General features: G+C 45.7%; 2 protein-coding genes across 3 annotated transcripts in view; both read right to left on the reverse strand.

Annotated features, from left to right (window-relative positions):
• PANK4 (pantothenate kinase 4 (inactive)) overlaps nt 1-9,795 on the reverse strand; it is a 29,875-nt gene extending 20,080 nt beyond the window's left edge. Inside the window, exons 1-6 of one of the 2 annotated variants that reach the window (XM_083512986.1) lie at nt 9,569-9,795; nt 3,890-3,972; nt 2,980-3,188; nt 1,279-1,462; nt 681-773; nt 256-409 (exon numbers count right to left, since the gene is read on the reverse strand). In XM_083512986.1, coding sequence (XP_083369112.1) covers nt 256-409; nt 681-773; nt 1,279-1,462; nt 2,980-3,188; nt 3,890-3,972; nt 9,569-9,704 — 859 coding nt within the window. In that variant the 5' untranslated portion in view covers nt 9,705-9,795. Of the gene's footprint in view, nt 1-255; nt 410-680; nt 774-1,278; nt 1,463-2,979; nt 3,189-3,889; nt 3,973-8,019; nt 8,144-9,568 lie in introns of those variants that run through there. The other variant, XM_083512987.1, reaches the window with a different exon arrangement.
• Nucleotides 9,796-13,103: 3,308 nt separating this feature from the next.
• HES5 (hes family bHLH transcription factor 5) lies at nt 13,104-15,573 on the reverse strand. The gene is made up of 3 exons (XM_083511298.1): nt 15,482-15,573; nt 15,032-15,197; nt 13,104-14,695 (listed from the first exon to the last, which is right to left on the reverse strand). The coding sequence occupies exons 1-3, from the start codon at nt 15,533-15,535 to the stop codon at nt 14,439-14,441; spliced, it is 477 nt and encodes a 158-aa protein (XP_083367424.1). The 5' UTR covers nt 15,536-15,573; the 3' UTR covers nt 13,104-14,438.
• Nucleotides 15,574-17,188: the final 1,615 nt, after the last annotated feature.

Genomic DNA, 17,188 nt, shown 5'->3' on the forward strand with positions numbered 1-17,188 from the left:
GAAGCCAGCAGCAACTCTGGGGCTTGGTTTGGTCAATTCAACACTAGACCTGTAGCCTCATCAGAATCAAGTTACATGGTGAGCGCTGTCCATGGGCCTACTCTGAGTAAAACCTAGTTGGCTAGAGCCTTACACACACTTTGTTTGTTTTAAAAGACTGACAGAGCAAGGCAGCAACTCAGCAGACAAACCCATGGGTTCTTTCACAGGTTTTATCACCGCACCAGCACGACAAAGTGAATTTTCAAGTGGTACCTTTGTCTGCTGTGGCAGATTTCCCGAAACTACTGGCGATCAGGTTTCCACTTAGCCCCAGCGTCTGGTAGGCCCCACCATAAACATCCTTCACAAGCATATCGACGTTTGTGTGCCGTCCCTTCGAAGCGAGCTGCAGCAACTCATCAAATTTCTAAAAACAAACAAACAACACCCTGCAAACGTCACTTGAGCACCTCTTGACATGACGGATAATTCTTAGGTCCCGTGGACTCCCCACCTGAAGCTGTTCACTGCAGACACAGATTGACTACCTGCAGTAAGAACGAGGCCTTGGTCTAGGAAGCACCAACACCAATTTGTGCTTCTCACGCAGGACAAGAGGGGCAACCAAGGTGGCCAAGAGATCTTCCCTTATTAGCAACACACCCAAGTCATGACAAAATTGTAGCCTCTGGTATTACCTTTGTTTGTGTAAGCAATGCTCCGAGACCCCAGAAAGTGCCCCCTCCGATTGAGCTCCCTCCAATCCACTCAAATTTATCTTCCGTTTCCACCTATCAGGAGCAACAACAGCACACAGAGATTACAGCTATAATATCGACATGAACACATATCTCAGTGTGTGCCTGCCTGGACATGTTTTTTCCCTTGGGGAAACCCAGCTTTCAAATAACCAGGGAGAGAGAGAAAGGTGGGGATCAGTATGGGATGAACAGCCTAGACAGGTGACCGATGCAAACCATGCATGGTTTAACCAGGTGGAGCAGCAGCAGGAAGATCTTCAATTGCGAGACAAAAGGGAGCCATATTTTAGATGCATGTTTTAGATGAGGAGTGAGGAACCTTTTTCAGACAGAGGACCACATTCCCTTTTGCACAACCTTCTGGGGGCAGCATGTCAGTGGTGGGTGGGGCCGCAGGCAAAGGTGACAAGTGTCATTTGGATAGACAGCCACCAGCCAGATTCCAGCCACCAGGCCTTTCCTTCATTAATCTGAACTACACTTTCGATATCTGCATATGAATTATCAATTGAATTGTTAAGCGGATTTTACATACCTTCACTATGGAAACTCCCGAGCCGATATTGACTAGCAAATAAGGGAAAATATGTGGGTGGTTCATCTGAAACCGGAACTCTGGGTCTGCATCCTTCATGTATGCAAATGCCTCGTGGGGGATGTTCTTTAGCACAAAGTTGCACCCTTTAATTAGGCAGGTCATGACATCTTCTTTATCTAACCTAAAACATGAATAAAAAAAAGTAAAGTTCCTTTACTTTCAGCTCTATGTGCTTTACAAGACTCAGATTAATTCTGTTCACTTTAATTGTGAATTTTACCACAATGACTTCGAAAACTGAAGTGTGCAAGTGTTGTCTCTTTCTGTCTCAGGCGTGTGTGTGTTGGTGGGGAATGAATCTGGGGGAGGGAAGTGACTAGAAATGGGTGGTGCCCACAGCAACTTGCTCAAAACTCCAGAAGTACCCATAATCCTAAAAAAGTTCCTGCTGTGAAGTCTTCCCGTCTGATCACTTTAGAGAGAATTCTCTTCGACCGGTGAAAAAGAACTGTCCCTTACGTTGTGCTCCACTGATAGCATTAATCTTGCTTGGCCATTCTGAGAACAGGGAGTGGGTCACCCCACTTTCAGTGAGATCTCATTCTTTTCAAGCGACCTCACACACATTCAAATTGTATTGCAGGTTGCTCTGTTGCTTCCTCTCACCACAGGTGAACAAGGAAGCGGCTGTGTTCAAGTCTAGGTGAGGCATCACTCCTTCTGCAGCTATGCTGGTCTCTGTTTGCTCACAGACCACCTCCACATGCCCTGTTAAACCTACCAGCCTTCCCTCCACCCAGCCCATAAAAAAATTGAGAAGTCTATGCGGTGTCCGATTCTGCAGCCCAGACGCGGCCAGTTCCCAAGTTTATGTGCAAGTAAACAACAGTCAGACCACAACTTACACAGGGGTTACGTTCCGGGGATTGCACCTAAAGCCAAAATCGCATATAGTCAAAACAAATTGGGGTTCTATGGCAGGTGGGATTGCCAGAGTTCCTTTATCCTCCTGACACCCTTTTTATTTATTTGCCAAGCATGTAAGGCTGGATGTGCACAAGTTAAATGCATGTGAGTTGCAGGCTTACTGTAACAGATTTATTTAGAAATACAGTCGTACCCTGGATCCTGAACGCTGCAAACCCGGAAGTGAGTGTTCTGGTTTGCAAACGTTCTCTAGAACCTGATCATCCGATGCAGCTTCCGCAGGGCTTCCTGCAGCCAATCAGAAGCCGCACCTTGGTTTCCAAACGTTTTGGAAGTCAAACGGACTTCTGGAACAGATTCCGTTTGACTTCCAAGATACAACTGTATAACCAGATACAGTGGTACCTCAGGTTACAGATGCTTCAGGTTACAGACGCTTCAGGTTACAGACTCCGCTAACCCAGAAAGAGTACCTCGGGTTAAGAACAGTTTCAGGTTAAGAACAGACCTCCAGAACGAATTAGGTTCTTAACCCAAGGTACCACTGTATATGTGTATATGTATATATCTGTATGTTGCTACAGAAGCTTGTTTGGGGGTTGAAGAACTGGGTAAAAATAAGTCAAGAGAATCTGCCTCTCAAAGCAAGTGGTTTACTACTTCTTCATGGCAAGGCCTGCGCCAGTGCCAAGTGATCAAAGCATACAGCAGCCCATCAAAGCCAATAATAATAATTTCCAACACAAAGGATGCCTCTGCATTTCCACTTACTTTAGTCCCAGCTTCTTCTCAATAAGGTCTTTGAATTTGTACGCACCACCTCCTGTGGCTTTGATCACTTTCGTTTCCGTGTTGACGAGATGGTCTTTGATGAAGTCCAGACAGGTTTCAATATAGGCGTTCTCAAACTTAATGAAATGCAGCCGAGCTGTTATCTCCTCCTGCACCGTGATTTCGTAGGGCGATTCGTGTTCTACGTCCTTTGGAGAACAGCAACAAAAAGAAGAAGTGAACGACAGCCCCAACTCTAAAACGAAAAGCAAATTCAGAGGTTGCTTTCCTTTTTTATTTTTTTATTATTACTTGTCTGGAGCATTTGTACCCCACACTTCAGCCAAAAAGGCTCCCAGAGCTGCTTGCATACAATCAAGTAAAACAAGACAGTCCCTACCCGCAGGTTTCCAATTCAAAAAAAAATATGACACACAAGGAAACGGGGATAGGGAGGGAAGAGGAAAAGCAAAAACTCGGGCACCAATTTCTAAATAGTTGTTCCTATAAGGACCAGTTGGCACAGTTCAGTGGCAGGAGGTGCTTGATGCAGCGGAGTCTCCAGCAAAACTGATGAAATGAGCCCAACGCCTATCTCTCCCTCTGAGGAAGCCTGACGCAATGGCTGCCCCCAAGTGACAGTCAAGGGGAGAGGAGGTCTGATGGAGCTGGCCTGTCACAGCAGAACTGATGGGAGTAAGCTCCGCTTCCTCTCTCTCCCACTGAGGAAGTCTAAATTTAGCAGTCCCAATCTGCCGCAAAATGCCACTATAGCATGATTTAAAACTATTGCAATATCCACACATCCGTATATTTTGAGTATGTTTTTATTGTCGCTATCTTCAAATGAACATTAACAAAAACAGTAAGGATTTTGGCTGCACAGTAATAAAAATAATAGTAACCTTACCTTTCCCGACTGATCAAAAGATCGCACTCTCGCCACTTTATGCTGTACTGTTGAATAATAAGCCAATTTGGCTAGTGACCCACCTGCCAACAAAATAAAAATATTATAGCAGCGAGATAAGCATTGGGAGCAGCTAACACGGGGCCTCTTCGGAAGTTTTTGGTCTACAAATCCCATCAGCCTCAGCTAGCTAAGGACGATGGGAACTGTAGTCCAGCAACATCAGGAGAGGACTGCAGTGGTTACCTCTGGTCTACAAGATTAAGGCAGGGATAGCAGAAACCTGTTAAGTTAGACCAAGCTAGCCTCAGCTGGCATGCGTCCTAGGTGGTGACCCACCTTAAAATTAAGGAGATAAGGAAAACAGAGTTATATTGCTTGAAGATACAATGGATTTGCAGCTTATTTACTTGTGTAATCAGTTTTACATGCTTGGCCAAAAAAGGGGGGGAGTGAAAGGGGGGGGAATGTCGCAAGGGGGTGGGAGAATGGGGAAAAAATATTATCCTACCCCTCATTGCACTCTTCCTGCGAGAGCATTTGGAGGTTCAGGGAGAGTCTGTATCAGAATTGGGAGAGACTGTACAGTAGTACCCCAGTTTAAGAACAGCCCTGTTTACGAACTATTCAGTTTACGAACTCCACAAAACCAGAAGTGGTGTCCCGGGTTGCGAACTTTATATCGGTCTAAGAACAGAAGCCAAATGGTGGAAGGGCACCGGTGGCAGGAGGCGTCATTAGGGAAAGGCACACCTCAGTTTAAGAACGGTTTCGGTTTAAGAACGGACTTCTGGAACGGGTTAAGTTCGTAATCCGAGGTACCACTGTAGAGGCGATCAGAGAGTCTTCAGTTGCTTTGGGAGAGTTTTTTAAAGGGTTGCATTGACTATGTTCAATTCTGGCTTTACACGAACGGAACCCCTGCATAAGGTGAGAGTCAACTGCTTACAATATGACCTGTTTTTAATCCACGTTACGCCAGCTTGGTTTTATACAGCCTTTAAGTTGTGAGGTAATGCCTTAGTGACCAACGTAACATTTGTAAGCTTCTTTACGTAATATTTTGTGCTTTAGCTAATATCATTTGAACTCCAATTAACAGTAAACTGATTGTTGACCAGCTTGATCCTCCCTACAAAAACAATCAAGAAGCATGCCACAAGTAGTTTAAGTGCTTACTTTTAATTGAGCTGTGAGCAATGTAACTGTTGGGCAACCTCAATTATTTTCCCGTAACTTGCGATAATTGTTTTCTCTAGAAGTAGGGCGGTGGGGAAATCCATCTGTAGCAATATGCACAGAGCTAATAGTTCATGGGCAAGTTTGAAATTTACAGTAATGTTTTTTGGAAACTCGGGGGGGGGGGAGGTTTTCTTGCAAATGACATGTCACCAGCATAACATGGCAATTCACTGCAAGCACCCACAAATCATTGCCTTCAAAAGCAACACTGTGCATATGATAAAATTTTACTATGCACCCACAAGTGGCAGGTCAGCATCAAGTGGGGGGGTCTGACCCCGGCCTCCCACGTGTTAGTCCAACACGTTCAACCTAATTTCAAACCTGACCATAGAGTTAGGTACTGATGCTATAGGAGCATATTCATTCAGACACTATAGCTAGACGGTGAAAAGTTGCATATGTTATAACTGGAGAGTTCTTTTCCATCTAAAATATGTTGGGGTGTATCCAACAACACTTTACTCAGAGTAGGCCTACTAAAATTAAATCCAAAAAGGCCAGTCACATTAATTTCAGCAGGTCTCCTCCAAGGTGGGCCGACATTAATTTACGAACAGCTCACATTATAAAATATCAATACAGAAAAACTAAACATGAATATAAAATATGCACTGGAAGTAGCAACAGATTTTTTTTAAAAAAACCAATACAAACACCAAGAGGAAATAATTTTAAATATTAATCCTTTATGGCTGCACCCTCCTCTCTCTCTCCTGTGTGCACCAGAAGAGGTCCCCAAAAGGCTGAACTTGACATTTAAGCTAATCAGCAAAGGAACCAGGAAAGCGACAATTATTTTACAACCAAAGGATGTGCTTAATCCGCTCTGAGCGTTCCAAGCCCACCCTCGCCACAGGTTATTTGGTAGTTCCCACCCACAATATTCAGCATTGCCCAACGTGTAGTTATTTCCTTTTGTCAGGACTAATCTCCAGAAAGCTGCAGAAAATGCTGAACTGAAGCGTTTCCTCTTCCCCATTGAGATAAGGGAGTTGCAGCCTTCCGCAGGAAAACACGACACACAAAGGAAATTAATATTGCACACAGCGCATAGTTAAGGCTGTGGCATCCGCTCCCACAGGTCCAGCGGTGGCCACAAACTTGGATGCTTTTAGAAAAGGATTAGACCAACACAGCAGGATGGCTGTGTTCAGCTTCTGCTGTCAGAGGCATTGTACCTCTGCATGCTAGTTGGTGGAAACCACAGAAGGGAAGGAGTGATCCTGCGCTCAGGTCCTGTTTGTGGGATTCCCATAAAGGGCATTGCCAGGCTTGCCAATGGATGGATTACATATGCCTTTGGTTCCAGCTGGTATCTTCTTAGGTTCTCCCCTATTTTTATGAAATATGCTGCTCCAATACACTTTTAAAGCTGGCACATAGTTCCTTCCTAAAAGATTTAAAAATGAAAGAAACAGCATGCACTCCAGAATTTGAGTTGGGGTGAACAGGGATGCATCATAAGTCTGTTCAAGCTGCATGTGATCTCAGGTTGTTGTTGTTATTAAGTACATTTTAAATGTTCCCCAAGGAGGCGAAAGGCTTACATGTAGAAATGTCACACGAGAGGGAGAATGCAAGGACTTGCACCAAACACAGAGGCTGTTTTTTTAAAATAATAATCAGGGGAACGTTCCCACAAACTCCCATCAGCAACCTGGAGTCAGTGAAAAAAGTTGTAGCACTTGATTCTGAAAGCTGTGCGAGGCAGAAGATCTCCCAACATCCAATTTATACCAGATTCCACAGAAAATTCTGCACATATATCACCAGGAAAGACAGCCTGGGCATCTGAACCCAGTTTTACTACATCTGCTGAATTAATATACATACTCTTTGTAGGGAGTTTGCTTTTGTGGTTTTTTATTTTGTCTTTGTGTTTGAAGTGACAAATGCACAACAAACAGCACTGGATAAGATTTTATTAAAAACAAAGACCTATATTGATGTCCGCTGTGACACTGTTCTGAAACTGTGAGGGGGGGGGGGACTTTCTAGAGCGTAACAACATGTGATACCTGATTTATGTCTAATTGGCAGAGCTAAGTGGGTGTCCAAACACTGTTTCAGACACCCACTGTGGGATGCTCCTGTGTCTGAGGTTACAGCTAATCTCCTTGCTTTAATTCCACTCTGACCTAGTGAGAAGAAATCAAGCTCTAGCATTTAACCCACATTTTTGGTTAAATGTGAAAAACAAAGCTATCATCATCTCTTTTTTTGGAGAAGTTACACTCCACAAGGGGGCAGGGGATACCAGCTCAAGCTCTTAATGCAAACCAAATCCTTTGATTTTAATTGCATGGTATAATTTTATCTACTGTGGGACATGAATTGCAGATGATTCAAAATGTAAGACAAAAATGAGAACAGGAAACACCATCTTGTTCCAGCAAGACTCAGGTTTTAAACGACTCTTGAGGAAACACAACTCAGATAATTCTCCGAACAAAAAAGCAAAAGTTCGGCACAGGCACCAATGTTTGCTGAGCAGCAGTTCCAGGAACAACATGCAATGGCATGAGATGTCTAGTTCTTTATAAATCAGCATAATTATGTGGCAAAGGACCTCTTCTTGAAATGAGGTTTATGGCTCATCCCCACCCACGCATGATATGAAAATTGTCTCTTTTGGACAGGTAAAAGGTTCGAGTGATAGCCAGTAGTAGTCCATCTCAAAGCAGAACCACTGAAACCATTGACTTAAGCAACATTTAAATCTATTAATCTCAGCTTTAAGTATGATTTAGCTAGATGTCCCCCATTGACAGGGATGAAGCAAAATCTCCGATCTGTCCTATTCTCCTCACACATGCAAACATTCAGGGATGAAAAACCAGGGACAAATGCAAGACAAGTGATAAAGGCAGGTCAGTACTACTTACTCTCCCAAACCTAGGCCCACTGTCCATTTCCTGGCCTGCCTCAACAGGTGAAGAATCATCTGTCAATTTCAGCCACAAATTCCTTAATCCCACACTGTAGTATATATGAATATATGCAAAGCACTTTAAACACCAAAGTCTAATGGGGAGAAAGGGTGGGATATATTTAAAAATAAATAGATAGGATATAATGTTATACCAAGTAAGCAGTTTTTGTTTATTATTTTTTGTTTATTTCATTTGTATCCCATCTTTCCTCCAAGGAGCTTAAAATAGCAAAATCTCTCTGTTTTATCCACACAACAATCCTGTGAGCTAGGTTAGGCTGATATTTAGCACCTGGCTCAAGGTCACACAGCAAGCTTCATGGGTGAGGGAGAATTTGAACCTTGGTCCTCTAGGTACTATTCCAACATGCCACAACCACACTGCACTGGCTTTGAACATGTTTAAAGCACGTTACATAAAATGACCGTGTAATAATACACCTGCATATCAGCAGTGGGGAACTCCCCCCCCCGGCCGAGGGCCACATTCCCTCCCAGGTAACCTTCTGAGGGCCACATTCAAGCAATGGACGGGCTGAGGGAGCGAAAGTGGGCAGAGCAACGAATGCAAAGTTTAACTTTACACAACAGGTCAGTTTCTACACTGGAACGCACAAAACACCCATCCGCCTGCCCTCCGACAAGATGAACGAGAGGCGCATTTCAAGGGCACGTTTCCAGCAAAGCAAAAAACAGAACTCAGGATAGCTCTGTCAACAGAGCACAAGAGACTCTTCATCTCAGGGTTGTGGGTTCGAAAGCCCACCTTGGGCAAAAGATTCTTGCATCACAGGGGGGTTGGACTAGATGACCCTCGTGGCCCATTCCAACTCTCTGATCCTATGTGTGCAATGCTGGGCTGGTGGAGGGCTGAGGAGAGCCATGAGGGCCGGGGAGAAAGGCCCTGGGGGCCACCTCTGCTAACCTGCCCAATCCTAATTCCCCTTCCTCCAAGGGTAGCACATTTCCCAGCCCTCACTTGGGGAGAAAACAAGGTCAAACTCCTTTCCAATTCCCCCACCCCAAGTATGGGGGCGATACCCAGGCAGCCCCCAGCCCCAAACCCTGGGGGGGTTCCCACCCCTAATGGCAGGGAAGGTACAGCCAAAGCAGGCAACCTTGTTTATAGGTTCTCTTCTCTACCTCTCCCCCGCCCCTGAGCAAGGCACTCTGGTCTTCGTAGTTTCCTCTCCGCTAGCCAGCGCCGGCCGCGGTGAGAGCGGGGACTACACCTCCCGCCGTGCGCCGCGCCGCCCGCTCGGCCCCGGGGCACGCCGGGACTTGCCGTCCGCTTCTCCCTCAGCCGCTACGGGCCGCTATGGGAAGAGGGACTACCGTTCCCAGCGTCCCTCGCGCGGCGGCGGCGGCGCCTCAGCTCCTCCGCGCGTCCGCCTCCCTTTTTCTATCTCAAATGAAGATGGTGAAGTGGCCGTGAGGAGCAGCGTTGGCTGCCGCTGCCTCTCCGCCCTCAGCGGCGTCCCTCCCCTCCAGCCCCGGCTCACCGATGTCGATGGCGAAGCGCTTGGCGTTCTCCAGGTTGCGGAAGATCTCGTCCGGCGGGAGGGTGATGCTCTTGTCTAGGCTGCCGCTGACGCCGCCGCTGTTCCTACCACCGCCTCGCCCGCCCCGCTCCGCCATTTTGGACGCATCGACCCGCTCTCTGCGTGCCCGGCCTCTTTAGGCATGCAAATTTATGCGCATATGTTTTGCGTGCTAAATGCCAGGGAGGAGGAGAAAGAGGCTCCGCATACATCTAAAGGGGGGGGGGGAGTGGGCGGCGCTTTCCAGAAGCTCCGCCCACGCCTCTTCCCTTTCGCCATTCGCGCCCAGGGAATGAAAACGATTTAGGCTGCCTCCACTCCGAATGCGCTTACTCGGGAGTAGGGACAGATGGATCTGCCAGATTCCTTCAGTTCGGTTCTCCACGTTTCCACATTAGATTTGCACATCACCATCATTACTATTTTTAAAGCATTCCCGAAAATTATACTCAACTTTTTAGCGAATTTTTTCTCCATGCGCACACATTTATATATACCGTATATATATTGCAAAGCACTTTCCTGCAGCATGTTGCATTTTTGTATGACGTATGTGTTTTTAATGGAGATTTCAAGCTAGTTTCCCTGCACGTTACTTGGCTGGAGAATTGCATTTCAAAATTCAGAGAAGAGTTTTCCCAAGAAAAAAAGGGGCCTCCTGAATATTCATCACTATTTTAGTGTGAATTTGACCTGTTCTGCACATGTTTGTATGCAGTTTTTCCTAGCATACACGTTTCTACTTGTTGTTTGGGGTTTTTTTTGCAAAGCATAAGGCAGTTTTATATGTTTTCACAGACATGCATTTTAATGGAGAATTTAGAGTACCATATGCAGTTCTGTGCACGTTACTTGGTTGGAGAAATGCATTGCAGAGGAGAGTTTGGATTTGAAAAAGAAAAAAAGGCCTTCTGAATTTTTATGGAGACTTTATGATGGCATATGCACTTTAGCACACATTTCTTGGCTGGAGAAATGCATTACAAAATCCAGAGGAGATTGCATTAAAAAAAAAATGTAGGAAGCTGCGTTACACTGAATTAAACCACAGATCCATCTGGTTTATGATTGTACTTGCTGAGTGGCAGCAGCTCTGCAGGGTTTCAGACAGGACATTCCCAACCCTGCCTGGAGATGCCAGGGATTGAACCTGGGGCCTTCTGCATGCAAAACAGATGCTCACAGGGGTGGCCTGAAATGTTACGGCTCCTGAGGCAAGATGTCCCACGGCCACGCATGTGATGTGGGGGGCAGGCATGAGGCTCTGCAAGTACTTTCCCTCAAGGAAAACCCCTTGCAAATCCTTGCCAGTGGGTGGAGAAAGGGGTGAACACTGCAAGGATGTCTGGAACATCTCATGACGACTTGGCGATAGGGAGATGTTCCGGAGAGCTTTGTCAGGGCCTCCTGCCACCCCTTTGGGTGGGGGGCGACTGGTGGCAAAGGGGAGTGGCAGACTGCTCTGCCTCCTTTGCCTGGGTTGCTTCTCCAGTGACGACAGAAGCAGTGTGGCAGGTGGGGTGCTGTGTCTTGCGTTTGCAACGCCTGAGGCGGCTGCTCCACCCTACCTCACGGGTGGGCCGGTTCTGTCTAACCACCTCGATGTGGCCCTTCCCCTAAGGACTAGCTGAGCAGGTCTCTGAAAAATGAGGCATTTGAGGTTTGCAGAAGTATAATAATAAAGGGCAATTCCCCCGCCCCCCACCGGTAGAATGTATTTATTAACAATGCTTGTACACTGTCCAGTAAGTAATGTTCCCTGGGCCATGAACAATACAGAGTAAAACGCGTTAAAATATACAGTTGGATGTTCGCAATTAAACCCAGAGCAACAGTTGGAGTCAAGCATGCTCTATAGCCACAAAACGTTGACAAAGGAGAAGAGATGAGTGGTGGGAGGGTAGAATAAATATCTTGGTGGAGGTCACAACTGGCTGGACAACCTTGCTAGCAAATGACCTTACATTTCATTGCAGCTCCCACTTGTCAGGGTTGTTTTTGTTTTAAAGGGGAAATGCCCACAAGATGGCGCAATGTAGCTTGACAGTGTTGCTGTTCCTCCTTCCTGGGGGTGGCTGGTGGGTGCTTTTCTTATGTTCTTAATCTTACGGGCGGGCGGCTACCATTATTCACTCTGGGCAGCTAACAGCACATATAAAAACATAGTGATAGTTATTGTTTTGTTTCTTATTTTATTGTTTTGTTTGTTATGTTATGTGTTTTTGTGTTTTTATATTGTTAGCTGCCCTGTAATCCTCAGATGAAAGGTGGTATAGGAATTCAATAAATGAATGAATGAATAGATAATTGAAACAGATTACAGGCACAGGAATAAGGTGGGTCCTAAAAACACACACCTGTGGTTTCAAAAGGCAGGGTAAATCTTCTGCATAATCAAGATGCTCGACATACGTGTTTGGGAAGGGAATTACACAACTGAAAGGCTGCCACAGAGAATGCCTTGAGTGAACATGGAAGGCCTTTAACAAGTTTGGATTTCCAGATTGGATTATTGCAACAGGCTCTACCTGATGGGTGGTCTTGGGGGGGGGGCAGGGGAGAGCATTCTTTGTGGCAGTTCCAAGGTTGTTGAATTCCCTCCTTGCAGAGATGCATCTGCCCTGTGACTCTTAATTTGTTTTAAAGAATTTTCAGTAATGAATTTTAAATATTGTATTCTGTCCTGGGACCTTTTAGTGAAGGATGAGTAAGAAACTGAATAAATAATAAGTGAAACAGAGAGGTTTTTGGTTAATTGATTATTTCTTTTGGGTTTCTTCTTTCAGGTTGCAATTGGAGCCAGGCTTTCCTGGAGTCATAAGCGGGCTTTGCCCTAGCCTAGACAAGCAATGCAATAAGAAAGAAGGGAGAGCTTTCGTGCATGTGCAGAATGTCGTTTTTGCACCCCTGGGGAACCACAAACACCTCCACACATCTGGGATTAGGAGACAAGGGCTCCTCTACATCTACTCTGTACATTTAAAGCAGTGTCCTGCCACTTTAAGCAGTCATGGCTTCCCCCAAAGATTCTTGGGAGCTGTAGTCTTGAGTGTTGTTAGGAGACCCCTATTCCCCCCACTACGGTTCTTAGAGTGGTTTAACAGTCAATCTCTTCTCACAGGGAACTCTGGATATTGTAGCTCTCTGAGGGGAATAGGGGCCTTTCCAAACAATTCTCAACACCACTAACAAATGCTCTGTTATGTGTGCGTACAGTTCATTAAAACTGCTCTCCTAAGCAGATTTGGGGAGTCTGCTCCATTGAACACAATTGGATTAACAGTTCGGTCCTAGTAACCATGTCTCCTGGGAAGTAAGTCCTATTGAACTCGGTTGGGCTTTCTCTCAGGTAAGTGCAGTTAGGATTGCAGCCTTAACTCATGAGTAACAATCTGGCTGTAAAGCAAAGTGAAAACTCCACACTCCCTTGATATTAGAGGCCGATTGCTCAGAGTGTCCCATCTTAAATCAGAATAACTCACTGGATACACTGAAATGCATGTAAGGCAAGCTAGTTTTATTTGTTTCTCATTCACTGTGCAAAAGTGGTTTCCAACGGATTACAGATTTGGTGTGTCACACCCAACAACATTACATCATCCTCCAAGGACGGTAGCCAGCAAAAATTAACTTACCATAAAAACAGTTATGGTACCGAAAGAAAAGTAAATACAATTTGTACAATTAGCCTTTCATAAAAGACATCATTAAACAATTCATGTTATACATATTTCAGCACTCTGGGCTGTTACGTTCCTTCCTATGAGGATAGAAAACTATGTTTCTGCCTTTATAAAAAGCATTCGTTCAGCATCTCGAACACAAACACTCTGCCTTGGAGAGTCAACCAATTTGAAGAACATCCTCTACACATTATCGTCACAGGGTAACGCTTTTCTCTTGCCACACTCTGTACAGTCTACAAATATTATAGAACTTCATCACAGCAGCAACATTCAAAGGCCTTTTTTTTTTTCTTTTTTCAAAATAGCCTCTTGCATTTGTGGCCACAGCTAAATAGCAGCTGTTTCACAGACTACATGTGTGTTGGAAATCTACAAATGTTACAGAACTTCATTGCAGCCCTGCATCACACCTTCCTTGAGTTCTTTCATCTGACTGAAATATGTCCATGAACTCGTAATAGCCCTTCTTGGATGAAGCGTGGGGATATTTGCGTGTTTCGAAACCTAGTATTTGCAGGGCTGGAATGTAGCCTGCCATGCAAAGGCAACATTCACACCCTATTACTCTGCCTACTTCTGGCCCCACCCCTCACTGAATTGCGGCCCCCAAGGGCTTCCCATAAAGGGAAGGTGGCCCTGAGAATTGTAAGTGAAGTAAGCAAGCTGAGGATTTGTTCAGTTCCCTAGCCTTCATCAGTATTCACCCTGGCCACCAAAATCTGGCCAGTCTGTTGCTGTGGCTGCAAGGAAGCCACACAAAGCACAGAGACTCTTGAAAAAAGAAAACGGCCCAAAAACTTCTTAGAAGTTACTCTTTTTTTTTTTGCAAACAAAACAAACCTCAAACACACATCTCTGCACACTTTCTATCAATAATAAGCATCAAGATCCGAACACAGCACAATTATAATGATTTGTTCCCCTTGGGACAGCTGCTCGGAATTCTCCCAATAAAAGGATGACATTGGTTCATTCTCTCAGAATGGTTTTTCCTTTCTGAGCACTTTGCCTTTCTGAATGAGGAAGGCCTCTGTCAGTCAGATATCAATACATATTCTCCCGAGGAGCGGTGCAGGATTCGCATGGCAAATTGCCAACTCCTCCTGGATGTCTTAGAAACACATGTCGAGAATAAGAGTTCTCTCCTACCAAGGCCTCCACAATTTGTAGGCTGGTTTTGAGACGGCGCCTTGGGGTGACCCCTTCTGAAGCAGAGCGAGGGTAGAAAGTGGAGAGGTGTCCTTGCTAGCCACCTCCCAAGGCTTCTGGAAGTGACTTAAGAGCTTGCTCTGGGTTTCGGAGTTCGTTGAGTGGACGGCCAGGAATTGCAGAGTTTCCTTCAGGCAGGAGGAATAGCCTTTGCTGTAATCCTGGGTTCTGCTTACAGACGAAGTCGCCAGTGCTGTGAAGAAAGAGAGGTGGGATTTAGAGGTGAGGGTGCCCACAGTGGTGCTTTGACCTAACATACACTAGCTACGTAAAGGGCATAGCTACCCAACACATTAAACCTAGCTTAACAGCCATTTCTTCTCCCTAGAGAACCTTGGGGACTTGTCATTGTGCCAAGGACTCTAGGCAGCCACAGGAAATGTCATTCTCTGAGTGGCACATGGGATCTTCGCTGCAATCCTGACCAAACTACCCCTCCCAGAATTCAGTAGTGGTGAAGATGCATGCACTGAATATGGCATTAAACCGATACAGGTTTCTAGCATAAATAAACAAGACCAGCACTCACTTTGGCTGTATCTTAGGTAGCTGACGGTCATCTCCAGAACGTCAGCCTTCTCCAGCTTGGAGCTGGGCTGGTGTCTCTGGAATTCCTTCTCCAGAAGCAGTTTCAGTTGCTCGATGCTGCCGTTGATGCGGTCGCGGCGCAACTTCTCCACCAGCGGCTTCTGCAGCTGTGAGGCGACAAGGAGAGGAAAAGAGAGAGTTAGCAAATCGAACGTGGGGAAAGGCCATGGCTCAGCGATAAGAGCGTCTGCTTGCGTGCAAAATTTAACCTAGGTTTAAACATCCCCACCAAAGGTAAGTCTGAGTGAGACTCTTGCGCCCATTAGTCTGACTCAGTATAAGGAAGCTAAGTACAGCATGTCCATTTTGCTAGCCTTCCACACAACCCCCTCTCTCTTGACAGGGCAGGATCTGACCATTTCCAAGCAGGACAATAGAAGAAAACACTTACTCTGTTTTTCGCTTTGGATGGCTGGATTTCCAGCGAAGCGCCGGCTGTTGCCATGATTAACCCAGGAAAGCAAGGAAACTGTTTGGCTTCAGGTCTGCTGTGTGGAAGCAAAAGGGAGCGGGGGCCTCTATTTATACCCATCAGCCTCCTCCAAATGCCTGGGTCCAGAGCGTCTTGGAGTTTCCCACACTCCCTGGCCAATGGGGGAGTTTCTCCGGGACAATAGGGGAGGCATCTATTACAGCATGGTAAATTGACTGTGAATCGCTTTGGGATAATACCACTGTTCCCCAAGGAGCAGGTGGACTGGGGAGCTTGGGGTGGGGGGCGCGTAACAACAGAGACCAGTTTCGAGGAGGATGGGAATGTGGGAACAGCCATTATCTTCAGCCTTGGGAGCCGGAGGGACGTAAACATCTCAATATGCTGCCTTTTTCCCAGGATGCAGCGAAATTAAGTGCCAGGGAGCGATGCTCAGGAAGACTCTCTGTGTGTACACACCTTCCCCTCACCCCTTCAGCTTACCCGTTTCCAAAAGCTTCCCTTGAAAAGGGTTGTGGGGGGGGGGGCTAGCAGGATTTGGGAGACCCAGACCTTTTCCATTGACATCAAAGTGTGCTTGAATGAATACAGTGAGGTTGATTTTCAGAGAATAGCAACCAAAATGTAAAAGGGAAAACATATGTTCTGGGGAGGGTGCAGGGAGTTCTGGAACATAAGTTTGTCAGCAAAAATTATCTTCTATTAAAGGTGCACAAGGACTTTGCCTTTTCTTTTTGCATCTGGCTGACATCCACCCTGGATTATAGGCCTCCTCAGAGTAGAACCATTGCAATTAATGAACTTGACTAGTTTAGGTCCATTGATGGGTTTAGGCTGAGTGAGTAGGACTTGGCCGGGTACATCTCTCCCAGCCCCCCTCTCAAAATCACACATACCAGTTCTTGCATTTAGCTGTGCCTCCCTTCATCCCCAGGCCACAATGCAATGGGTACTTACATAGTGTTAAATCCCCACCCTTCCTCTGCGGAATTATTCAACAATTTCATTTTTATTTTTTTCATAATGGCTAATTAGCACAAGCAGAATCCCCAGCCATACTGCACGCTTACGTAGCCTTGCTGTGTCATTAAAAGCAAAGCAACCAAAGTCACCTAGCCTTAAAAACAAAACAAAAACAAAAGCCCACAAAGGTCAAAATACACCTATTTTTTCAGTTCCCAAATCAAAGAAAAGAGAGGAAAATACTCACAAAAGCAGCGGGAGGGAGAGACGGGGGCGGGGGGGGGGGGGAGGGAGTATAATGTGATCATTGCCAGTGATAAAAAGGTGAAATAATTCGTTAGTATCATGATATTTTAAGCAAGTAGCAGGAAGTACCATGTCCCTTCAAGCAGGTAGTCCTTAGTGAGGCACTTTATTCTCCTCCCGCCTCTCCCTTGGTTTCCACTTGGTTAAACGAAATCACCCTTCAATGTTTCTTCACTGTCTCTAGTACTTTGGCAAATAAAAGGTCTACCATGACTAGCAGCAGATCTCCAGGCCAGGAATCGAACCTAGGGCCTTCTGTGTGCAAAATAGATGCTCAGCCACTGAACTGCGTCTCTCCTTTGCCTGGGGTTGGACTAGATGACCCTCAGGATCCCTTCCAATTCGACAGTTCTGTGATTCTCTGCTTCTGAAGAGCAAAGAGACCACACCTGCCTC

Source organism: Podarcis liolepis (assembly GCF_965112155.1).
Source record: "Podarcis liolepis genome assembly, chromosome: 7".
In the NCBI taxonomy this organism is placed as follows: Eukaryota; Metazoa; Chordata; class Lepidosauria; order Squamata; family Lacertidae; genus Podarcis; species Podarcis liolepis.

Bases quoted from the DNA above. Each gene is read 5' to 3' on its own strand.
- HES5 (XM_083511298.1), bottom strand. From the start codon at position 15,535: ATGGCAACAGCCGGCGCTTCGCTGGAAATCCAGCCATCCAAAGCGAAA. The intron at 15,198-15,481 runs GTAAGTGTTTTC...GTCGCCTCACAG, and splicing joins CATCCAAAGCGAAAAACAGA to CTGCAGAAGCCGCTGGTGGA. The intron at 14,696-15,031 runs GTGAGTGCTGGT...CTTTCTTCACAG, and splicing joins CTACCTAAGATACAGCCAAA to CACTGGCGACTTCGTCTGTA.